The 26808-nt window shown below is 37.6% G+C and overlaps 1 protein-coding gene across 1 annotated transcript; it reads right to left on the bottom strand.

Moving 5' to 3' along the window:
* Positions 1-2958: 2958 nt before the first annotated feature.
* On the bottom strand, positions 2959-25239 carry ada (adenosine deaminase). Its single transcript, XM_048177406.1, has 11 exons — positions 24697-25239; positions 16891-16952; positions 16026-16148; positions 11723-11866; positions 11478-11593; positions 9464-9588; positions 8717-8788; positions 8244-8345; positions 6937-7004; positions 3721-3850; positions 2959-3595 (listed from the first exon to the last, which is right to left on the bottom strand). Exons 1-11 carry the CDS (start codon positions 24736-24738, stop codon positions 3491-3493), a joined length of 1089 nt encoding a protein of 362 aa, XP_048033363.1. The 5' UTR covers positions 24739-25239; the 3' UTR covers positions 2959-3490.
* Positions 25240-26808: the final 1569 nt, after the last annotated feature.

Below are 26808 nucleotides of genomic sequence, written 5' to 3'. Positions count from 1 at the left end.
CACTTTTTATTTCCTACTATGTTACGGTTGGTTACATTTACATACAAGAAATAAACACCGGCTGCCGAAGCATACATAAAATAAACCGTTTTAGGTGCATTAGCACCACCTTTTGGACTGGAGTGTTGCCCTCCTTATGAATAAATGACGCCATCAAAACCTTACGGCGAAATGACAATGTCCTCCACACACTCGTTTACAAGGCGGCCTCCTGTATCTTTGCTAGTCGATTTTATTTCATCCAGTGACATGATGGGTTTTAACTTCATTTAGGAGATTTTGGGTTACTACACAACTGACAGACTTTGAGCGCACCGCCAACTGTGCGTGTGTGTGTGTGTGTGTGTGTGTGTAACCATAGCGACAAAACGACCAACTTTCGGAACCTGCCCTTAAGCCTATAATTTAGTTTTTAAAAATTTAATTATGCATTTAAAAGTTGCAGAATGGATTAATTTGGAGACTCTGAAATCGGCAGAGATAGACAGGCAATGCAAAACAAAATCTGACATTGGGAAATAGTGAGGGGGACAAAACTTAGATTTTGAAATGTGGGGTGGACGTGTCCTATAAGTGTCTTATAAGAATGACTTGTACGGCAGCGTTTGTGCATGAAGGTACCTCAAACTGATTTCGGACAGACTTCTGAGGCGGCGTAACAGTTTAATGATCTACAGCAATATAGCGCGAGCTTTGGTGAGAACTAAACAAATATTTAATTATTACAGTAGTAATTTCTCGATAGAAATGATATCAAAATTGAAATATGTTGGTCAAAATCGTACATTTATACACAAACTGAGCAGCAAATGCAACTTGGACGCCATCTTTATTTTTCTAGCTCAACTGTCACAGAATGGAAAGCACAGGATTGTGGGATATCAAAGGCAGCTAAGGGCCGTTACATAGTCAACGCGAGAAACGCGAGCAAGCGACGCGAGCGACGCGCTCCCTTTCATAGTCTAAACAGTGGACACAAGCGTCACGGGCGATGCGTGTATGCAATACACCGCTCACGCAACAGGGGGTTGTAGATCCCATCGCGGTTGCAACCTCTCTCCATGCATTTTCCAACGCTATTTTATTTGAGTGTAATTGCGATGAACTATCGTATAAATGTGGATGAATACGTATAAGTTCGCATAATTTTTCCTCTTCGCCCGCCATTGTATTCAAACCTTCTTCTTCTGTAAACACAATATACTTGAATTAATGTACAATACTTGCAATGTCGCCCCCACCGACAACGCATAGTATTGCGTGCATCGGCGCGTCGCGTATCAAAAACTAGGACGACACATTTGGCTACGCACCGACGTATAATGGCGGCCGAAGCGTAACGATGCGTAGCCTCGGGGACGCGTATGCGTACAGATGCGTTGACTATGAAACGGCCCTAAGGATCTATGCTTCCTTCAAAAATCAATCAGATGAAGGTATCTCGGGAAACAGGAAGTGAAGGTAACATTGGACTTGGATGTGCCTTGATGCCTTCCTACCTTGAAATGTGTCCTCAGAAGGCAGCATTTTACAGCATCTACTTACGGAAAAAATGTAACTGGCGCAGCATTCGTTCCGTAAGTAGAATAGGGAAGGCGTAGAACATACAGCGTAAACTTTTTGGAGTTTGGAGCATAAACCATCTTGAGGCCATTGAAGTCCATTATAAGGATAATAATCCTGTAATGTTTTCATCAAAAACCTTAATTTATTTTCGACTGAAGAAAGAAAGACATGAACATCATGGATGACATGGGGGTGAGTAAATTATCAGGAAAAGTTTATTTGAAAGTGGACTAATCCTTTTAGGGGACATGGAATTCCTTTTTCTATGTAAACGCTGTGTTTTGAACGCCATAGCGTCGTTTTCAGTTTTGCAGATCCCATCAACAACAGCGAAAATACCTGACCGCGGAATGCCGCGATTGACCAATTAAGACCCTTTTAATCAAAACATTACACCATTTGTGTCATACCAAAGTCAAGAATCACACAACCATTCAAATGCAAAATTATCTGTATTGATAGTTTATACAGTGACAAAGCTCTCAGCCCCTTTCTTCCCACAGTATCCATAGTCCTATGTTTTCCTATGCAGTTCACATTATACAACAGAAAATGTAAAACCTGACACACATTTTTCACTAAGCTGCAAAAGAGTAAATAAAACTTGCTTAGACAAATCCAAATTAAACCCTGCGTCTCGTGACAACACATTGATGTCCTAAGACACGAAACGATCTGTTTGTGCGAGAAACCGAACAGTATATATATCATTTTTTAACCTCTAGTACACCACTATGTCCAACTGCGTTTAGCACTCGCTTAGTGAGGTCTGATCGCGCTCTGACAGCGGAAGTGATGTCTAGCACTCATTGAAGTATAAGCACGAGACATCACTGCTGTTGTCAGAGCGCGATCAGACCTCACTAAGCGAATGCTGAACGCAGTTGGAAATAGTGTTGTATTAGAGGTAAAAAATGATATAAATACTGTTCAGTTTCACGCACAAACCGATCGTTTCGTGTCTTAGGACATCAATGTGTCGTCACGAGCCGCAGGGTTTAATTTGGATTTGTCTGTGCGTGTTTTATTTACTCTTATAAAAGAAGTTCCCATTGACCCACATTATATGGCTGACAGACGGCAACGGTTGGAGTTAAAAATCATCATTTGTGTTCTACTGAAGAAACAAAGTCACTTACATCCTGGATGCGCTGGGGGTAAGCAGATAAACATCAAATTTTCATTTTTGGGTGAACTATTCCTTTAATCGTCTTTTGGTAAATGCCCTCTGGTGTTAGAACAAAGCAACGACAAAATTTAAAGGGCTTTTGCACAGCATTTCATCATCAAACCTGGTAACATCTAATAATAACTATAATATTAATAGGCATGTTACCCAAAGGTTTATATAATGCATAGGTTATACAATATACATCAGATAAGCACCATACAAAAGATCATATTCTGGTTTAATGTTTTGGGTTTATACATTCTTATACAACTGTAAAATACAGCTGAAGTACTAAATTTTATAGCACCCTTTGTACATGAAAGCTTAATGAATTTTTTCTTCTTTATACTATGGTTATATTCTGTGCGTATATTGAGAAGAGCATAAAGTATAGTGGTTTTTGCTTGAGAAATATGAAATAAGACCGATATTTCATGTTTAGGCTACATACATTACAATACCTGAGGAAAAATGTTAATGTAGTTGAAAGGCAACAGCATTTGGTGAAAATCAGTATTGCTATAACAGTGGTTAATGAAATGTACAGTAGCTAAATGACACATGTAACATATATTTTGACAAACAGCAAGTCTAAAGTTAAATCTTTGTATTTATGGTCTTTATTATTTTTGTGTAAATATTAAATTGTATGAGATCTCCAGGTTTCAAGGAATCAGGACCCACATTCACTTGTGAAAAGGCAAATGTCTCAAGGCTCTGTTCGCTGCAAAATTGTTTACAACAGTGCTGCGCTCAAAAGCTGGTGCTTTCCAGCATGTCATAGGCCTTATAGAGTTGATCAAGAAGCTCCTTCTTCTCGTCCTCAGGAAGGAAGCAGGACTTGGCTGCATTTATATTCTGTGGGAAGTGAAGCAGACAGGATAATTAAAATTGTTTTCACCTTGATATGGGCATCTTGGACTCCATTACAGAGTATGTTGGTTTTTTTTTTGTTTGTTTGTTTTTGGCAAATTGTGTCTCACCAGTCTCTTGAATTCTTCTTCAGTGAAGTCCATGTATTGCTGCACCACCTGATAGTCAGAGTTAATGGTGGAGTCAAAGATGGTAGGATCATCTGTGTTCAAGGAGTAGTTAGCTTTGTCCTTCTTGAATCTGAAACACAAAACAGGGCTTTCACACTTAAACTATTTAACTCTGGGCCATTCTAAACCCAATCCTGGGTTAGGGCTTTTCACACTGCACTTAACCCTGGTAAAAAGAAAACTTGCCTAATAATTCTGCACACCTGAATATAAGGCATTTTTCATTTCCAGCCTTCATGAACAATTATATATCACTTATAAATGATTAAAAACAATATTAATAGTAGTTATTAAGATTGATGTGGATTGGAATTGGTAAAATGTGCTTGGGAAAAAAATATGATCAGAAAATCAACTTGCCTAATAATTCTGCACTCCCTGTACGTTTACATTATGCCTCCACTGTCGTTTTGCTTTGTATTTAAATAAAAAAACATTTAATTCAGTTGGATAACGGCCGCCGCCGCTCCATATTCACAGAGTTACACTGCGGTCACACTAGACTTTGAACGTGCGAAATTTTTTCGGATGCTGTAACGGTCGTGATATGACGTCACGGTCTAAATTTTTCGCACGAGCTTGCGTTTCCGGTCTGACGCATTCGCATGCGTTTGAATGGAAGTCAATGGAACGAAAAGTGCAGTGTGACCGCCCCTTTACACGCGATCGCTGAAAGTGAAAGTAAACGCGCGCGCGCGTGATTTCAATACCCCGCATTTGAAAGCGGCTCCCTGATGAATGCAAATATCTCTCAATATGAAAGCTATTTTAGGCTGGGCAGTGTAGTTGTAACCATCTCTTAGTTCTGTATCAAAGAAAAATTTGGTCTTACATGCACTTTGAACATTGAGAGTGTGATTATGGTTACTGTAATGTGTTACTATAAAAACGAATAACAGTTTCTCTTAATCTTATTAAGCACAAACAATAAGGTTTCATTTGTTAACATTAATTAATGCACTGTGAACTATCATGAACTAACAATGAATGACTATTTTTATTAACTAACATAAACAAAGATTAATAAATACTGTAGCAAATATATTGCTCATTGTTAGTTGATGTTGGTTAATACATTAATGTTAATAAATGAGACCTTATTGTAAAGTGTTACCATTTTTATTCATACTGTTTTTATTTCTATCATCAGTTTGTGGAAAGGAGTTCAGTTAGGAGGTCTAAAGTTGTAGAAGCTCATAAATCATGTACAGTAAGGTCTGAAGAGACTGAAATCATACAGAAGAGAAGTCAGTCAGTTGAGTTAGTGGCAAAACCTTTTACAGTACTTGAGAATTGTTGTCTTTTACTGCATATGATAATTCATACTCAGAAAGTAGAACTGAAATGACATTCATTACAAGATGATTAGTTAAAACATTTCAAATACACCTGTAGAATATTTTTCTAGTCATGTATTTCGCCATTGAGGATTTCTTAAAAATAGTCTGTAAAAATCTTGTCTCGTCTCGTGAACTCAATCTCGAGTCTCGTCTCGTCTCGTGAGATACTGGTCTCGTCACACCCCTATTTCACACTTGTAATTTAGAAGCGGGGTTAACTCTGCTTTGTATCCGGGGTTATGAAACCCTGCTCCGGTGTGAAACAATGGAGTATTGGCATGTTATGGCTAGATGCTTAGCAACAGCCAGCCAGTCAAGTGGCTTAAATTCACTTGATTTGGACAGTCACAGAAATGTTGTACGTTGTATATAAATAGCCATTTCAGTGTTTGAGGGGACAAATGTCTTGTTGTATGCGTACATACAGTATGATGGTATTTTAACCAGCTGAGAACTCACAAAGAGCTTATAAAATTCAAAACGGCACCAGAAATTCCTCCGTTGCACAAACAAACGAAGATCTGCTGCAATGAGATGGCATTTCTGATGCCTGTACCGAACTGTAATGGGCAACATAGTTCCTATGTCGAGAAAAAAAAACAGGTAAGCTTGAGCATTCTGTCCTTTTTAGGGTCGCATCTTGTGACATTATGTACTGTTTTTGGTTCATATTTCAGTTGAACTGCACCAGAGTTCGTTTGGAAGTGGACCGAGACCCATCTTTTCAGGTGTCTCTGTCTGCTTCTTTGGTGTGCACAAGGGTTCAGATGGCAGCACTTATTTAAATAAACCGCACTAACAGAGCAATCGCTCCCGAGTTCGCTTTAATTTTACCAAAGCCGCTAAGTGTGAACACACCTTATATACACACCTTACAAATTATGAGTGTGAAATGTTACATTTCCCGAGGTTAAAAACGGGGCTTAGAACAAGGATAACCCGTGGTTAAGCACAGTGTGAAAAGCTCTAAAGCCCAAAGTATACTTCACTTTTTTGTACGCGTACGTGAGGGTCAGCGTACAGTGCGCGCGATGCGAATTTCATCATCAGAAGAGTACGCGGGTTCTGTATGCGCACCACCAGATTTTTGTAAACGTGTACTTTGTATGTGCAGGTTGCACATGCACATTTAATTTTTTTGCAGTAATTACTTTATCCACAAGGTGGCAACCATGCCCTGGGGGCTTCGATTCATAGGTAGTCAAAGGAAAAACTGCATAAACAGAACAGACTAGAATGCATGCAAGCTACAGAACCACAGCGACAACGTAGGCCTATATAGACGACAGATTGTGCAAAGAGGTGAGAAAGTACCCTCATTTGTACAACTCTAGCATGAAAGAATACAAAGATATTTACATGGGTTGAAACTCGTGGCGAGAGATTGCTCAAAACTGCGCATGCGTCGAACGCCTGTGTATGAGTACGAGTCAAGTGAATACTTTGCAAGGCTGTGCGTTCAAAAAAACAAAAAAAACAAACTAAGTATACCCAGGGCTTAACTGCCCAATTTACTTCTGTAATGACGCATGTCTGAGTGAAACACGATAGTCAATTATGAAAAATGCACATTTTATTTTATCTTTTGGGAATGAATTAGGTGAAAAAAGTGAATGTTATACGCACTAGAAATGAAGTCGGACCAAATGGGAGTTTGCTAAAACAGTGCTAAAATAGCTATTTGTTGACATCATCTAATATGCCAAGTGGCCTATGTGATAATGGAAAAGTGGAATAACATGCACCAATAAATTGTTCACAATAAAACCAGGAACATGCATTAAGAAATGAACGAAGTAAATAAATATATTCTCACGTGATGAGAGGATGTTTAGTGAAGTCTGGGTCACAGGCTCCTGTCAGTCTGCTAGAGACAGGGCACATCTAAAACAAGACGACACACAAACGCCATCAAGATCACAGTGATGATGCAACATGGTGTAGATCATTAACCTCCTTTAAACATCTCATAAATACTCTTGTAGCAGAAATATAAATATTAGTATACTAAGACTGTACAGTGACATGTATAAACACGATGTTTACTAAACTGTCCACTAGAGGGCAGTATGTGTTTACATTTCAGGAAATCCTCCACTGTTTCTCAGTCCCGTTTCTGTCCAGGGCCCCTTCAATGCAACTTTCATGTGTCTCACTAATCTGACACACCTAGTTCAGACCATGGAACAAAGCTAATGAACTAACCTGCAGTTACGTAAATATGATATCAGGTTAAGTGGCCATAATCATGTATGCAACAAGCTCTGATTATGTGTCAGATATTTCCAAAGATATAACTAACATCCAAGTGCGCAATATACAAGCAAATGTGTGTAATTTAAATAGTTACTGTAATTTAATTGGTTACTTCTAATATAATTGCATTAAATACTGTATAGACTATTGAACAATTCTATAATAACTATAGTTGATTTAATATCAAAATGTAAGATCTAAAAAAAGTCTTAAAAATGTATGTTTTTTAATAAAACCTTATTATATTGTTTATTTGAAATAATTAAAAGAGCAGTTTGATGTCTATCCTTGTGTCCTATTCAACTGGTCGAGGCTGATATAAGATTTAGGAATGAATTTGTATTCATACTACTGTTTAAGTTCAAATTCTTTTTTTTTTTAAGTGTTTGTAAGATGTTTTTAAGTCTCTTATGCTCACCAAGACTGCATTTATTTGATCAAAAATACAGTAAAACAATATTTTTGTGGAAACCACAATACATTTTTCTATAGGATTATTTGGTAAATATAAAGTTCAAAAGAACAGAATTTATTTGAAATATTTTGTAACATTATAAATGCCTTCACTGTCTCTTTTGATCAATTTAATGCATCCTTGCTGAATAAAAATATTAATTTCTTAGTAAAATTAGTTCTGAGAAAAGCTTTATAGTCATTCTTTGCAAATGCTACTGTTATTGATCCTAATATCAGGCCTTTATTGTATATGAGCACTTTGACCAAGACTGGAGTCCAGTGCAACATGCAGATCTACATGACACATTGTAAAGTCATGCACGATAATGGCATTTTTATCAGGCTAATTATGTAAATGTATGTGGATGTGTATCTCCAAGTGATTTCTGAAAAGTTGCCATCAGCTCTCACCTCAAAATGCATGTTTTGTTGGAGCAGTTGTTTGTACAGCACTGGATCTTCAAGCGTGTGGTATCCATGTCCAATGCGTTCTGCTTTCAGAACGTCCACAGCCTGCGAAGGGAATGCACATTATGAGAAGGGTTGGCAAATGTATTCAGAAACAAGGGTGTTCTTTGTGGCGTGACATTTTGAAAAATGAGCTGAGCAGTTGTGGGTTTTTTTTTTTTTTTTTTTTTTTTTAATATCTGCAATGTGATTTAGTACTTGGGAGAGAAATGCACTTCACAAACAGAATTTAATCACAGAATCAATCTAAAGCTGATAGTTAAAAACAGACTCAGCACTGTTACACAATTTTCAATCAACAGAAAGCAGATGTACAACAGAAAGCAGATGGAGAAACATGTTTCTTTGAGAAGCACATTTTGTGTGGTTAGTGTGTTTTGCTATTGCAAATGCTGAGCAAAAGTGGAAAGTTGTACCTCCTTCACCACACTGGCAGAGCCCACTTCTCCCGCATGCACAGTTCTGTGCACCTCACTTCTGACTGCTTCCTGTCAAAAACAAAACTCGCAGTAAATTCACAGCTAGAACACTGCCTGTTTTTCTGCAAATTGAGAAAAAACAGCATGTAGGACAAATACAGCCCTGCAGCATCTGTAGTATGTATTACCTTGTGTTTGTTTCATTAAACAAAAGATATGGCTTTCAAACACTGTGTGTGTAATAGTCAGTTTAGATCATGGGATGATAAAGAATGTGTTTTGTTTCCTGAACATCTCTGCTTCGGCTCTTGGCACGCTAATGGTACAAACGGATGTCTCTGTGTCTGTGTTATCTAAATTATGTATTTTATAAGGGTTTCCAAAATCAACAAAGTACTGTTAAATCTCTTTAAGTTTTAAATACTTCAACTAATCAAATAGTTTTACTATGATGTTAGACTTGTATATGTAAAGTCCTTCAAATAGCCAAAAGTATTACCTTTTTTCAGGGAAGTCAAGGAAAAGAATATCTTGACAAAACTATTTGTTGATAAGACATATCCAATTATCATGCGTGTTCTTTCAAATTCAGCGAATCCTGTGCAGGCAGTTTCATAACAGGCCTAATAAAGATGAGTTTGCACTCTCACTAGATTATCTACTGAGATCTACTTTTTATGGTTTCCCATGCTTGAAACATTTTCAAATGCAGCTTATGTGAAGTATGTATGTATGTGTTCTTACCTCAAATGCTCTCCTGTGTCCTGGGTACGCCTCACAGTCGAGGGATTCATCTCCTGCTAGGTCTATAGCCACAACTCCATCTTTACAATACTTCTTACACAGCTCAACCACTTCCATAGACCAATCTACAGCGACAATAAGCATTAGATTATAACAGTCATTGATTTGGGTGTATTATAATTTCTGATGCATGCTGTATATATGAGCCAATAATTGTATGTATATATATATATGTATGTATGTATGTATGTATTACATACATATTATAATATAATGTAATATATTATACTAGGGGTGTAACGGTACATGTGTTCGTCCCGAACCGTCATGGTACAGATGTCGCGGTTCGATTCACACAGTATGACGACGAATACAGGCGATCCACACTCCAATCCAGAAGGGGGCATGCACAGTAATGCTTTTTAGCCTAACCTATTTTTTAACCAACATTAACCACTTAGCACTGTTTCTTATCGAAAGTAATTATTATCTTTCAAATTCTCTCCAATTTATCACGAAATTCAAACAATAAATGCCGTTTTGACGCTTTTTGATTGTGGCATAACATGGTATGTTGAAAGATACAGTACAACTTAGTGTTTCAACCGTGGAAAGATGTCAGTAAAACAGTATGTCACGTAGTATTACATTTACTTCAAAAAAGCTGTTTAGCTAAATATATGCACTATATTTACCTATATATTAATTATATTTTACTTAACCTGTTAGTTAATGTTAGGCCTAAATGAATCCATGCATTTTTAATATTTTTGATAACTTGTTTTCATGATGGATTTAATAAATAAATAAATAATATATATATTAAAACTATATATGTATGTTTATATTGTATATGTAATGTTATATTGATTTGCTTTCCTCAAAATTAATCTGAACTTTAGAAGTGGTGCTTCCTTTTATACTACTGTTCAAAAGTCTGTGATGAGTTTTTTTTTAATTTTATTTATTAATTAATACTTTTATTCAGCAAGGATGCATTAAATTGATCAAAAGTGACAGAAAATACATTTATAATGTTACAAAAAATGTTTCAAAGAAATGCTGTTCCTTTCCATCAAAGCATACTGAAAAAAACCTTCCATTATTAAGGTCCATTCACACCAAGAACGATAACTACAAAAATAACTATAACAATATAGCATCCACATGAGCGAACAATATCGTGTTTATTATAAGCGCGCACTGCTGTTATGTCGTCTTCCGCTTTAAATGCTCATGCTCTTAAAGCAGAATGAATTCTGATTGGCTGTCAATGTTTTTACTGTTCATCAGCTGGAAAAAATCGTTCTGGAATTGATTCCAATGATGTCGTTTCTCTGTGACGACATCGTTATTGTTGTGGTTTGCACTCTGCTATTCTTTTATATTTAGAACGATTTTTAGACCTATATCGTTATTGTCCTAGGTGTGAATGGACCTTAGAATGATTTCTTAAGGATCATGTGACACCGAAGACTGGAGTAAGGGCTACTGAAAATTCAGCATTGCCATCACAGGAAATTTAAATACAAAACAATTATTTTAAGTTGTATTACTGTTTTTAATGTAGTTTTGATTAAATAAATGCAGCCTAGGTGCGCATAAGAGACTTCTTTTTAAAAAAAAAAAAAAAAAAAAAAAACATTAAAAGATCTTACCACTAACCCCAAACCTTTGAATGGTAGTGTACATGACAAATCTGTTATCAAAAGTTACCAGAATATTGTCTCTATTTTACAAAACCCACAGCACGAATCACCAATGGTTCCAAATTCACTACAGCATTTCCAAACAGCACATCTTGACTGAATTTAAGATGGAAACAAAAAAATCTAAGCTAATCTGTAGGAGGAAGGTTTGGGCAATATGGTTGTGATGATTAAGCACCACTGATCATGACAGAGAGCGGCTGTGGATTAATGGGTTTTAAATGAAGGATGACAGTAAGGCGTGTCCTCTCAAACACACAGCACACTGGGTGGGGGTGGGTGAGCGAGAGGTGAAAGTGCATTACTTGGCTTGTGGCGCATGCAGCACAGAATGGACCTGGCTTTGGTTTTGAAGGCCTTCTCTCCCTCCTTAAATCCCTGGTTCACCAGGTCCACCACCACATCGGGAGTGATGTCTCCTCTGGGAGGAAGAGAGAACAAAGCCAAGAACAGTGTTATTGTGCAAGAGAAAATGCAAACCAGTTTGATCATTGTAACATAAGGACAATAAATAATCCAAGCAATAAAACAGCAAATATGGTACACATACGGTTTTTGTTCCCATTCTAGAGGATCCACTCCCTTGTTGGCCAGTAGATGAGGGCAGTATCTGGCTTCAACATAGATCACTCCCTCTTTGGCTTTTGTCTCTACAAACTCATAAGCTATTCTCTTGATGGCCTCTCTGTCCCCTCTGCAGATGGAACAAGGAAAAGATAAGACACCATGAAAACACACCCCCTACTCCTCACTATCTTTGAGAAATGTGTTGGACTCATCATTGATATGAAATAAATGACTTTTAGAAACTATATGAAATTATTGAATGAGCTAATTGGAGCTAATATAGATATACACTTTTCAGAGAAATGTTGTATTGTGACACTTCTCACGACTTCTCGTGTTACTTCCTCCTAGAATAGCTTATGTTGTTGGTTTCCTCATTTGTAGGTTGCTAAAGGTAATGAGATCATTGGAAAAAAACCTAGAGCTTTAACTGTCACAGTTAAGTGTAAAGTGTTACAACTGAGCTGACTTGCTCTTTACTGCCTTATAATGAGCTTTGAAATACTGGGTGATTCAACTTTTCTGTCCATGATTTGAAAAAAAAAAAGAAGAAATGAAAATAATAAAGAACATTGTAGTTTTAAATGATAAATTCTAATAGATTTAAACCTTTTTATAGTGTCTCTTTAATTAAAGGTGCTAAAGAGGATCTTTTTGTCTACTGAGAAACCAAAGACTGTTAGTGAGTTTTTGAAATGAGCGCATGCGTAAGAACAACCCCCCTCCTTCACAGCTCATTTCGAGGAACGCCTCCCAAAACACGTGCACGAGTATTGGAAAACGAGTGTTTACCACCGGCATTCGCTGTGTCGTGTTAGTGGATTCATTATGTCGGACTCACCGCAGGTAACTCATAATCTGCAGTTGTTACTCCTGTCTCCTGACAAAAACATTCCATGCGGCGCCTGTGGAGTGTGGAAAGTTACTGGAGCGCGCAGCTGCTCACGTCTCGCACAAGGAACGTCATGGCAGTGATTGACAAGCCAGAGGGCCAATCGTTTACGCGATCAACGCTTGGCTGATGTTTTTAAGGCCCTACCTCGTGCACAGATGATGTATATTAATATTATTCCTTTCAGTGCACCTAATAAATAGTCTTTTATCAGTTAGTAAAGACAGTTTCAAGTAATATTGTAAAAATGTATAAAACAAAACATCCTCTTTAGCACCTTTAAGTTCTACCATTCAAAATTTTGGGACAGCAAGATATTTTTTAATTGTTCTTATGCTCAACAAGGCTGCATGTATTTAATCAAACATACAGTAAAAAAAAGCAATATTGTGAATTATTTGGAGAGAATAAAAACTTATTGGGAGGATAAAAACCCTCCCTACACCTTTCCCTAATCCTACCCAATAAACACTTTTAATATTATTAAACACTCGTTCGCAGTTTATTTCCACTTTTAGAATTTTTTTTCATTTTTATTAAAAATAAATGCGAGCTCGGCAAAAGGTGGATTCGAACACGCGTCGATCACGCTAAAAGCCAAGCCGCGAGCCTTAAGCTGCATTCACGTCACCTCGTATTTACCGGAATCTTGAAATAACAACACATGACGTTATATTCGGAGCTGTTCACGTCCGTTTGGTCCTTATACTGGGAATTATGCGTTTCCATGGCACCACTATCAACGCCTAATAAATCAATCTACAGCGGTCAGGTGGTACATCTGGGAGCTTTTAGAAAACTCCCAGCTTACAAGCTGTAATTACGAGCTCTACGAGGACGTGAACGCTTTTTACAAACTAGAATTTTGTAACTACAGGAATTACGAGGCCGCGTGAACGCACCATTACTTGCGCCTGCTGAACCACTGAAGATGTTGAATACCGAATGTCTTTTTTCAAATTTGAGTGGCCCAACCAGACATTTGGTGGGCGGAGCTAGTGTAAATAGCGTTTGCCAACAAGGGGCGCTATTTGCACTTAGTGTAAATAGACACTTTGTTTGGCAAAGTTGAAATTTCAGCATCATTACTCCAGTCTTCAGTGTCACATGATCCTTCAGGAATCGTTCTGATTTGCTGACTTGGTGCTCAAGAAACATTCTGTGGAAAACAGTTGTGCTGCTTAATATTTTTGTGGAAATTGTGATACATATTTAATTTGATTAATAGAAAGTTCAAAAGAACAGCATTTATTTGACATGTCTTTACTGTCACTTTTAAACAATTTAATGCATCCTTGCTGAATACAAATTCAATTTTTTTTTCTTTTTTTTAATCTTACTGACCCCAAAACTTTTGAACTGTAGTTTCTTTTTTTTTTTAGTTGTCAAAAGTGCCCCAAACTGAAACATAATCCAGGTTGATGTATAAATGTTACAGTTGCAGTATGTTATAAATGTTTTTCTTCTTTATCAATGGACAAAGATAACACATGCTTTAAAGAGACGTTATGTTAGAAACTGACTGAATGAACCAAACCTTATTTATTGCATAACCATGCACTTATTCCAAGAACACCCACAACTGCAAGATAGCAAATGCCATAATCATTTTTACAACTCTGTAACACTTATGCTATGATACTTTTTTAATCAGCTCACTGGCACAGAGTTTTTTTTTTTTTTTTTTTTTTTTGAGTTCCCTCTCTCACATTATGCTTGAAAGTGCTAAATAAAAGGGCCATCAACAAAGCATGTTTCCAGTTTACACCACATGACATGCATTGAGCCTGTTTAAAGCACTGGACAATAAAGAGTCTAGTGGGTGCCAAAACAGCCAGTGAGTTCCCCATGTTGTTGTGCGGGAGGCACATGCTGTAAAAAAAAAAAGAAAGAAAAAAAAAAAAAAAGTCCCTTTTAAAGCTTCCAAGGACTAGAGGTTCCTTTTCAATGACGCTTGTCAGCTGCCTGCCTACAAAACTGCTGGTGGCACTGCTTTTCATGTCTTCATTTCAAAAGCATTTAACTCTCATGTCCATGAATCTGAGTGGAAACAAGTAGAAAATGCCATATTATCTGACTCTTGTTGAGAGGACTGTGTGCAAGGACAACAGAAAAGCCTATGCAGAGGTTATATGTCCGTTGCTATAGTGACGCGTGGTGAAGGTGTGACATGAGCTGCATGCAAAGATGTACGCTGGACATCAGAAAGGATACTATACCCTTGAGGGTGTATCCACCACCAGACTCACTCACTCACTTATTAATCACTTGAGTGATGCTTCAGATTTGTGTGAATGATTGAGTTAAAGAGGACCTATAATGCCCCTTTGACAAGATGTAATATACGTCTCTGGTGTCCCCATAATGTGTCTGTGAAGTTTCAGCTCAAAATACCCCACATATAATTTATTATAGCTTGTCAAATTTGCCCCTATTTGGGTGTGCGCAAAAACACGCCATTTTTGTGTGTGTCCCTTTAAATGCAAATGAGCTGCACCTCCCGGTGCCATTTCCAGAAGAGGGCGGAGCTTTAACAGCTTGCGCTTCAGTTGCTCAATAACAAAGCTGGAGAATCTCACACAGTCAAAATGACGATTATCAGTAAGCCTGTAATAGTTGTAAAGTAAGAAGTTACAACTTTTAGAATGCATCTGGACATTTCTGAGCAGTTTGTGGATAAATTTATGTAGTTGCTGTGGAGTTGATTCAACTCATTGACTAGCATGTGCCATCATGTTAATCTTTTGTGCAAATCCAGCGTTGAATTGACCCTCGTTTGTGAAGCAGTCCGGCGTAAGATGACGGCATGGTAACAACACTCTACTACAACAACTCTTTCTCTTTTCTAAAGCAGCCCAACATGGCCTCACCCCCTTTGTTGCGTGTTCCCAGGGGCAGGGTTTATGTAAATTTTGGGGTTTGTGATGTCACCAACCCAGGAAGAAGCTTGTTGTAGTTCCTACCAGCCATTTGTTGTAGTCCTTAAAAAGTGATTTCTGTAAAAGAAAATATCTCCCTTTGCATTGAACTTTGAGCGTCCTAACTTTGTAACTTTCAAAACTCCTACACAGTCCAAAAAGAACTGCCAAATCAACTCAGTCTGAACATCTGAATCTTTGTGACAATCACACACACAATTATAGACTTTTTATTTCTTTGAATGAGAATAGTCCTGGAAAAAAAAACTTAAATATAACTGTTGTTGGTGCAGAAGCTTAAGGGGGGAAAAAATTAATCATTTCATAAAATCTTTGGAAAAACATTATATACTTTATTATTCCTGCTTTCCATGCAGTTTTAATAATAAGGCTTCCATTCCATGCAAAATCTTCAAGCAAATCCAAAACACAAATTATTTAGAGTCAGCAGATCTTTTCTCAGCACAACTACTTACGCAATGGCATGCATGAAGTGACTGAACTTGCCAAGGAATTCTGTGAGTGTGGTCGGCTCATGGACTACGCACAACTGTCTCATTTCCTCTTCACTGCTCGCAGGTAGAGTGATTCCCCGCCGCCTGAGACACAGTTACAGCAGAGGGCACTGGTTAGAGCTTTGAAAGACCATAGAAATACTGTATCATAGTATCTATTTACCTAGGCCAGGGTTTTTTCCTGTTGGTAAATATTTTGGTGGTTGCCAAAATTAATCTATCCCTCCCAAACTAAGATTTATTTAATTAATTAATGTGACGACACCTGCCATTCTGCAGTATCGGTGTTGCTGCCGAATTCTGACCCCCGACAAATTATTTTTTCTTTCAAGAATAAATAGGATAATTAATATTACAAACGGTTTCTTTGCATTTATTTTGGATTTATTGTCAGTACTGGGCTCTTAGTTCACATGGGCATGGTTCTTTTTACCGTGTGTGTGGATGACCGTGTTCGTCTGCCACCACCGAAGACTATTTTTGACCCAGGAAAAACCCTTTAGGCATTCCAAAATCTTTATTTCTTGGCCAAAAACTCACTAAAGCAGGTCACAAGTTCATTGTTTATAGTGACCATGGGTTAAAAAGATAAGTCAGTGTATAAATCTATACAATCAGTGCAAGTAGTTCATAATGTTAAGTTAATAATGACTTAAATTTGGGATTGTTCCTTCAGTTTCAGAAAGCTTGAAATATAACACACAAATGCTATTTTCAAAAACAACAACAATAATACAAATCATGAATATTATACTTTCTGTATTCCATAGAAAAAATAGCAACAAAGGATTTATCTGACAAGGGGATTGGAATGCATGTCACTTACTTTGCTACATCCACAATGGTCTTTATTCGAATAGCACCATCAAGATGCACGTGTAGCTCAACCTGCAAAGATAAAGGAGCAGCAATAAAATACATCTGTATTTTAATGTACTTTTTTCACACCACTGATCCATGTGACTAATGTCGCAATGAATTACAGAGACGCTTGTTAATACCACAGAGCAGAAGCACATTTGGAAATACTTTGAGCTCAGCTTTCAGCCTGTCATATTCAAATAGTTAGTGAAGTCTCCTTCTCGCGCAGCTGTGAAATGCTCATCGTGGAGCGCATCTAGAATGTGGAATGCACGACTGGGTGAAATGAGTTCGGTGGAAAGGCCAGGGATGCCAGGGACGGCTCTGAGAGAAGTGAATGTGATGGCTCCAGTCTGCTGAGATGTACTGAGCGCATGGTGAGTTGTCCTGACAGATGACCAAATTAAATTGTGACATCACTTCACCAGCAGCTGTGAAACAAATAGCAATGAGGATAGAGGCAAACCATAAAGAAAAAAAAAAACTATTAAGTCTTATCCGTTGGAGAATGCAAAAACCCTCCATGTGGGATCAACTGCTCTCATAGCGTCAATGTGAGCATGTGTAATTAAATCCACAAAGACAGATGCGTGACGCAGAATGACAACTAATGATGCCTTTAATAATCAGAGAGAACGATAATCCAGAAACAATAATGAGAACAGAGGAAACCAGAGGGCTTAAATGCATAGGGCTAGATGATTAATGAAAAAAGGAACAAGTGAGAACTAATCAGAAACCATGATGACTAATGAAGAACTAGAACACACGGGCAAAACAGTGACAAAGAAAACCATGAGTAAAAACGAAACCGAACAAGACTGTAACACCAAGACCTGGGTTCACAGACAGGGCTTAGATTAAGCCAGGATTAGACCTTAGTTTAATTAGGAAATTTAAGTAGCTTTTGTAAACGTACACTTGAAAAAAACACTGGTGTTCATCTTGAGACAAACAATGGCACTGATATATTTTAAGATATGTCAGTGCAAGTTGCTTTCATTAAAACAGCTCAAACATGCATTTCAGTCTGGGACTATCTTAAGCCCTGTCTGTAAAACCGGAGGATAGTGTTTAATCACTGAATAAAGATAGTGGTGGCTCGTCAGGGGAGGCACAGCCTACCCAAAATTGAGGTGAAAATGGGAGAAGATGATATAATGTTAATAAAATTCAGGGTTATTCATTTAATTTCATGTTTTAGAATGTGTATTTTTTGTTTGTAAGACCATAACATGTTACTGAAATCGAAAGCACCGCTGTTCTTTCACGAAAGGGTGGAATCTGCCCGATTACAACCGCTAAGGGGATAGTGAAGGAGAGGGAGAGGCACACCCAAAGACAGGCTGTATCTTGTACCTCAGTTGGTAAAAAATTAGTCAATCACCATCGAGTGTTTAACATTCAGCGCTTAGGAGAGTTGAGAAAAGAAACATTGCAGGGGAGGCTAGCCTCTCTTTGGTATATCAACCAATCATCGAAGAGACGTGGGCTAAATTACATGATATTTATTTGAACTCCTACCGCTGTGCTGATAATGTATCAACTATCTTAATTATGTAGAGTAGCCATATTGAATATTTGATCGCCAACAAATTTACCAAGCTATCATTCAAACAGTATCTACTAATTAAAAATGAAGGAAGAATGGACATCATATAGGCTAGGCTACAGCAGTCAGCTTCGCTAAACGGCCCAACGCGCTCTTAACACGTTTACTTCAAGTTATAGGCTAGGTGAGGGAAATTATATTTGTATTATCTTACTGTATATGTGTCATTTTAAATGTAAATTTTCTGTTTACAAGTGAGCAAAAAGCCAATTAAAAGCAGTTAAGATAATAATAATAATAATCCTCAGCAGGGGATTCCCAAACCAGTAACAATTTAGTGTGCCATCTCAATTTTAAAAACTGCTGAAAGATTTTGGATTGTGCTTTCTTTTTCACATTGTATTTGGGTATGAAAGTAGTATATTTGCCTCGTCATTTCAGTTCATTTTTGTGAACTGATTCAAAAAATGATTCATCAGTTCTTTTGTTGTCATCATGTACTTCTGACATCCCAATGTTGTGTCTGCTGCAGATGCACAGGGCTGCAGTGATGAATAAAAACAGTGAAATGCGCACTCAGAATATTACGCAAACCTACAACAATTAAAGATGTTAAATAACACAAATATACTTTATGTATTTAATCTTACTTTATTAACCAATGTCTTTGCTGCTGACCTTTGATGATGAAATCATTGCTGTAGTGATTTTTTTTTTTTTTTTTTTTTTTCATCTCATGCATCTCATTCTTCTGCGATCCAGAATGGCAGCACAAGCTGAAAGATTTGTTTGAGCTGCACCCTGTACTGTACATGCCTGAATTTTCAATTCCTTCAGCATGAGGCTTATTTTTTTTTTTAGTTTTGGTGTGAAAGGGCCTTTAAAATTTGCCAAAAAAAGAACTTGTATATAAAAAAACAAACATGCCTAGCCCAGGTGAGAAAAAAAACACAAAAGTAACGTTACACATTACTTTTCATAAAAAGTAACTTACGCAATTAGTTACTTTTTTAGGGAGTAATGCGATATTGTAAAGCATTACTTTTAGAAGTGATTTCCCCAACACTGTAACTAAAGCATAAAGAATTCACAACACTGTATTACAATAGTTTACTAATCACAATGCTATTTGCTTAGTTTTTAACATTTTTTTTCATATACTGCCTTAGTGTGTAATCAGAGACCAATTTTGGGGAAGTGGGGAGTTTAGGAAATGATTAGGAGAGAAAAAGGGTCATAGGATCTTTGTGCACGTGTGCTAACAGCATCACCACATCTTTGATCGAACTGCTCAACAACCTAAAAACCTAAGTAATGGCTGTTGAGTGAATCATATTTTCTCAATGCTATAATACACAGAAGATGCCACGGAACAGACCCTCATGAGCATGATAGGAACCAGATACTGAAAGACATCCACACTAATTATGCAGTGTGATCTCCAGACACCAGCCGGACACGGGAGAGTACACTGCAGAGTATTAAGTCCCTTCCTCCACCACTCGAGAAAAAGGTGGCGTGCGACTGCAAGCAGCTTTTTACATAAAATATCAACACCTTCAGCACAGTTCAATGATGGAAATACACATGCTTTGAAATTTGAGGCGCCTGATAAATATACATAATCTCAAAGCAAACTGGCCTTGATACAAGGAAATAAAACTCTTCTTTATTTTCGTTTTCAGTAAAAAAGTGCAGTGTCGGCTGCTCACTCAGACTAAAGTGAGGCTTTAAAGGTGCCCTAGAATTAAAAATTGAATTTATATTGGCATAGTTAAATAACAAGAGTTCAGTACATGGAAATGACATACAGCGAGTCTCAAACTCCATTGTTTCCTCCTCCTTATAAATCTCATTTGTTTAAGAAGAACAGGCGAATCTCAACATAACACCGACTGTTACGTAACAGTCGGGATCATTAATATGTACGCCCCCAATATTTGCATATGCCAGCCCATGATCGAGGCATTAGACAAGGGCAGCCAGTATTAACGTCTGGATGTGCACAGCTGAATCATCAGACTAGGTAAGCAAGCAAGAACAACAGTGAAAAATGGCAGATGGAGCAATAATAACTGACATGATCTTGATATTTTTAGTGATATTTGTAAATTGTCTTTCTAAATGTTTCGTTAGCATGTTGCTAATGTACTGTTAAATGTGGTTAAAGTTACCATCGTTTCTTACTGTATTCACGGAACCAAGACTGACGTTATTTTCATTTTTAAACACTTGCAGTCTGTATAATGCAGACACAACTTCATTCTTTATAAATCTCTCCAACAGTGTGTAATGTTAGCTTTAGCCACGAAGCAAAACCTCAAACTCATTCAGAATCAAATGTAAACATCCAAATAAATACCATACTTACGTGATTAGACATGCTGCACGACGAACACTTTGTAAAGATCCATTTTGAGGGTTATATTAGCTGTGTGAACTTTGTTTATGCACTGTTTAAGGCAAACGCGAGCTCTGTGGGCGGAGAGCGCGAGCATTTAAAGGGGTCGCAGCATGAATCGGCGCATTTCTAATTATGCCCCAAAATAAGCAGTTAAAAAAATTAATTAAAAAAAAATCTATGGGGTATTTTGAGCTGAAACTTTACAGACAAATTCAGGGGACACCTTAGACTTATATTACATCTTGTAAAAAAACGTTCGATGGCATCTTTAACTGCCTTAAATGCTGGTAAACAGTTTCATATCTAAACGTTCCAGAATAATGTGATTCATTTTCAGGGTTATTAAAACCATTTTCTGCAAGACATTGTGTGTCTTTGGCAGAAGGATGATGTCACCTCTAGTGCTTTCACTGGTCTTTAGCTCAGTTACTCGGATCAGGTTAACAGAGCACAAGGCCCAATGGGATTGCAGTGAGAGAATATTTTCTTCAGGCGCTCTCTAATCTACATGGGTCTTCTTGCAGTCAGTTTAATTCATAAAATAAACAATTTGCTGAATAGAAAAGCTCCCAAAAGTATGCATTAATGCTGCAAAATCATTCTGTATGTCCAATATTATGATAAATAGTTTCTCACATGCTCTACCACAGTTATTTTGCTCGCCATCATGTGAGCCGTCGCCGTGCTCAAATATCAAAAGGAAGACGTTCAGTGGAAAAACTGTATTGTCTAGCTTAAGTTGACAACCCCTTTATACTTGAATCGTTCATATGTGCCTTGCAAACAACTACTGCAGTTGGTCTAATATTAATGTCACTGGGTAAGAGGGTGGGGTTGAATATGCATGGACGGCATTGCGTTGAAATATTTATAAGATTGACCTGCTTGCAACTATTCACATTATGAAATCAAATGACTCTTAAAGGATTAACGTTAGTTCACCCAAAAATGAAATTTCTGTCATTAATTACTCACCCTCATGTTGCTCCAAACCCGTAAGACCTTCGTTCATCTTCAGGACACAAATTAAAATATTTTTGACGAAATCCGAGAAGTATATGACTCGTCTAGCAATATAATCACCACTTTCAAGGTCCAGAAAGTTAGTAAAGACATTGTTAAAACAGTCTTTGTGACTGCAGTGGTTCAAACTTAACCCTTTCGAGCGTGAGTTTAAAGTATTCTAACTGTCCCCCCAGAGTGAGTTTTTTTAAGGCGACCGTTATTTTAGAACTTTTGCCTTTAATGTTTCCATAGCGACGCGTCTTGCGTGTCACGAGCGCTGAACGCAGCCACAATAACACTGTATGACAGATGGATCGCTATTATGTTGTTTTTCCTTGTTTATTTAAAATATTCACAAACTTGCTTACCATGTCATCAACTATCTGATATCCCGATCCTCAAATATGTGTAAGTGAGTGTGTTTTGTCGTTTAAAAGCCTTTATAAATGATCTTTATCTTGATCTATAACGCGCCGCCATCTTAGTTTGCGCTGCAGTTCACAGAGTCCTGTCAGTCGGATTTACAGCAGGTGAATTCATCCGTTTCTCCCGAAATATATGCAAGTAAGTTGCTGGTGAACTGGAAGAATAATAGAATAAACTTTATAGTTACTTGGGCCCATTATGTGTGTCTGATATGAATAAATGTCGGCAAATTATATTTGAATGGATTGTTATTGCTCCTTCCACTGATGTCTGACATCAGTGTGTATTTTATAAACTCTAAATATATTGTTTTAATGGTGCTTATGTGTATTTAAACGTCTGAAACCTTAAAAGAAACGTTATGTGGCTGAAAACACTGCATAGTTGTGATATACGACAAGAGCTGCGCGCGTGCGTCTCGCAGCCAGAGCCCGAAAGCACAGTTTGAATCTGGCAGTTATGTGATGTCGCTGAACGTTCGAAATCCCACATGTGGGACCGGACCGCTCAAAGGGTTAATTTTATGAAGCAACAAGAATACTTTTTGTGTGCAAAAACAAAACACAAATAAAGACTTTATTCAATAATCTCTTCTCTTCCCTGTCATTATCCTTACGCAGTTGACGCAGTAAGCACAGTGAAGGTTTCCATGTTTACGTCTGAATGCCGGCTCAGTATTGGCCAAAGCTGATCACGTGAGCAGCACGACGCATGCGTGTGATGCTGACGCAGGAGCCGGCTAATAATGAGTCGCCGTTCTGACGTACAACCTGGAAGAGAAGATATTGTTGAATAAAGTCGTTAAGTTTTGTTTTGTTTTTGCGCAAAAAAAGTATTCATAACATTTAAGGTTAAACCACTGCAGTCACGTGAACTATTTTAACGATGTCTTTACTACCTTTCTGGACCCTGAAAGTGTTGATTATATTGCTGTCTATGGACGAGCCATATACCTGTTGGATTTCATTAAATATACCTTAATTTGTGTTCCGAAGATGAACGAAGGTCTTACGGGTGTGGAACGAAATGAGGGTAATTAATGACATTATTTTCATTTTTGGGTGAACTAACCATTTAAATGCTGCATAGTTTATCAAAATACTGTCTTGTTGTTAAGTTGTATTTGTGTATAGATGAGTGATTCAGTGTTGTTCTAACAATATAGGTGAAGGTGTATCCTAATATGTCACTCAGGCTGGATAAAGCACTTATTGTCATTTGGCAGTTAAAACAATCAAGTTCTGTGACCTTTCTGTGTTTCACTTTGTATAATCATGTAATCAGTAGTTGTGGAACAAAGTCTTGGGTAGTTGATAAATTGTGGAAATTACTGCCTGTCAAGTGTTATTTAATCTGTTGAATTTCTGATAAAGCAAGTATTATGAAGGGTGTGATTTAGTCAAGGAATGGTAAATCGTTTACCACCTACAATAATTGCAGCTCTTTGTTAATTTGCTATTACAAATCACAATCAAATTGCCCTCTTGAACACAAATTAAACAACTGATTATGGCATTTTTAATGTGTTTACAATGAGTCACCGCAAGAGAATGCTGTGTATTACCAGGGCAGCTTCTCACATTATACTGCTGACAAAAGTGTAGGTTAAAATCTAATTAATATCCAATTCTTGATTATTTAATGGATCAATCACAAAACATAATGGGGGAAAAAAAAGATGACAATGGTATCGCAATAAGAATAAGGCTTAAATTCTGCTTTTAATGATGCAGCTGCGAGTCCTCCACCTGCACAATGTCATTGTAATAAGAACAGTACAGGGGAGACACTTTGTCAACTCTCACAGTTGACACTTCCACAGATTATTTGCTTATCGGCAAGCATATGGTATCAGTTCTCTAGGCTGACTTCTGCTTGCTGAGTCAGTGTAATAACTCCAAAGGGCAGTTACAATGCTCTTTTGTGTATCTCCCTGGAAGGATGAGAAGTGTGAACATGGAGCGTTCCTTCATCGCTCCTGTGTCACTGTATGTGGCCAATGCATTATGTTCATCACTGTTAGAATAGGCCTACTGATGCACCAGCTGCAATCACCAACAACGTCTACTGTTAAAAGGATGTCTCTAACCATTTGTATGAATGTTTCAATTATTTCATGATATTTTTTTCCTTTTTTACTTAAAATAAAAAGATATGTTTACAATTAAAATATCTTTACCATTAAGTCTTCCCCTTTTATCATTGTTTTAATTATTATTAAGCATCAGATTTAAGATGGCTTTTAATCTACATTTATCAGGACATAAATGTTGGCATTTTAATGTGTGGTGATTATGCTTTTACAGTACACGAATTTGTTAGAACAGAATTCCACCCCAAAAGTATTCCTATATATTAACAACAACAGTAATGACACTACTAACCTTAGGTTTGTCAAATGCTGGTTTTCCACTCTTTTCAGCCATTGTCTTGACACGAAGCGTAAATAGCTATAGCCGAACTTGAACACACACTCTCCGGAACCTGCGAGCTCAAGAAGCGAAGTTCAGCTTCCCCTCGCGGGTTACTATTATACACGCGCGGACAAAGAACACGCCTTATGAACAGATAATGTATGAACCCGCCTCTACATCATCGAGCAGTAAGCCAACTAAACACTCTCAACGAGTGGGACAACAATAACCAAGCAAACCAAACTGATAAAGCGCACCTGATCTAAGCCTCGCGAAGAGATTAAACCGGAATCCTATTACAAGCTTTTAAGCAATACAGTAACGCCACATCTACACTACTGACAGAGACGCGACGCGAGATTCTCGAACGCGTCGGAAGCGTTCTATTTGCGTGACGTTGCACTTGTATATGGTTTGGGTAAAGGTTTACCAAACTGACTTGTTTTATGAACTAGACGAGATTTCGTAGGCTATGTGTGACATAAGGAAGAGTCTGGCCAGTTTCACAACTTCGTTACTGTTGTTGCGTAAAGACTGACTAGACCAGGAAGGAAAGCCTCAAATAATTTTAGTTTGTAGTCAGCATACATTCCTAATGTATGAATGTACAGTTCAGTATACAACAAGAATCCAATCGAGAATCTATAAGAAAATGATAGGTAACAATAGATATAGGACTACCCAGTTATGTTCACGATCGAACCGTTCTTTGATCTTTCCGATGAATGAACCGATTCACAAACTCGGTCACGAATCGGACTGAATCGAGTAGTTTAGAAATGACCTGAAAACATTAGTGAGCCGAATACATTTGAAGTGAACCTTTACACCTGGACCGAAAAGTAAATATAAGAACAGCATAAATAGCCTAATGCAAATAAAAGGTATGGAATAGGCTATGTTGACGACTCGATTGTATGACAGTTTTGTCAAAAATATTCGAAAAAGGTTTAGCCATATAAACTGAAAAGCAACAAACTGAATTAGAAAAATGAAGTTACAGTGTTAATAAAACTTGATCGAAAAATAGCATACTTTAGAACAGCTGGACAACTCTGGCCCTCAAGATCCACTTTCCTGCTAGGTTTAGCTCCAAGACAAGTGCTGATCAAACTCTCCTGCCTGTAGCTTTCTAATCCTGAAGACCTTAATTAGCTTGATCAGATGTGTTTTATTAGGGTTTGAGCCCTGCAGAAAAGAGAGTTGCCCAACTTGCCCACCCCTGTTGCCAATCGGCGATTTCAGTGACTGGATGAATTGCTCAATGATGTAAAATAATCAATTTTTGAACGGATTTACTATTTAAATTCCTGGTCGTCCCAAATGTTAAACATGGGCCCCCTCGTGTGGATAGGATACCAGAGCTGGATCACTCACCTCAGTGTAGTGTCTACAATAGGCTACTTCAAACAAACAAACAATTTTCAGAAACAGGATTTACTTTAATAATTATTTTCTGCTATTGTTAGAAGATGTTAAGGATGATTTATTTGCCAACCGGGGCTGAAAATAGCCTATTATTAGACGTGTAAACTGCATAGCTTACAGTAGTTGGCCACTAGATGTCAGCAGAGCGTCACAGGTGAGGTGCCTGTGTTAAAGGGATAGTTCACCGAAAAATGAAAATTCTGTCATCATTTACTCACCCTCAGGTTGTTCTAATTTCTTTGTTCTATTGAACACAAAGGAAAATATTTTGAAGAATGTGGGAAATTTGACTCTTCTGGGGCACCATTGAATTCCATCGTATTTTTTTCCCTACTATGGAAGTCAATGGTAGACGGCCTGGTTACAAACTATCTCCTAAATATCTTCCTTTGTGTTCAACAGGACAAAGAAATGTATACAGGTTGAGGGTAAGTTTGAGGGGAATTTTCATTTTTGGGTGAACTATCCCTTTAAGTGGAGATGGACCACACACTCTGCTAATTTCTCAGTGTAGACTGCTATGCCTAACTATGCATAACGTGATTTTACCCTAAAATCAGATAGGAATAATAAGTTGCTACGAATGTTAGGGTGACACATCTTGTGTATATCATGTTCAGCATATGTCAATTGCATCTCTCATCAAACTAAGAA

The sequence above is a fragment of the Megalobrama amblycephala genome, linkage group LG24 (genome assembly GCF_018812025.1).
Source record: "Megalobrama amblycephala isolate DHTTF-2021 linkage group LG24, ASM1881202v1, whole genome shotgun sequence".
Lineage (NCBI taxonomy): Eukaryota > Metazoa > Chordata > Actinopteri > Cypriniformes > Xenocyprididae > Megalobrama > Megalobrama amblycephala.
The sequence above is the reverse complement of the archived record's forward strand: the minus strand, read 5'-3'. Positions and strand labels throughout refer to the sequence as shown.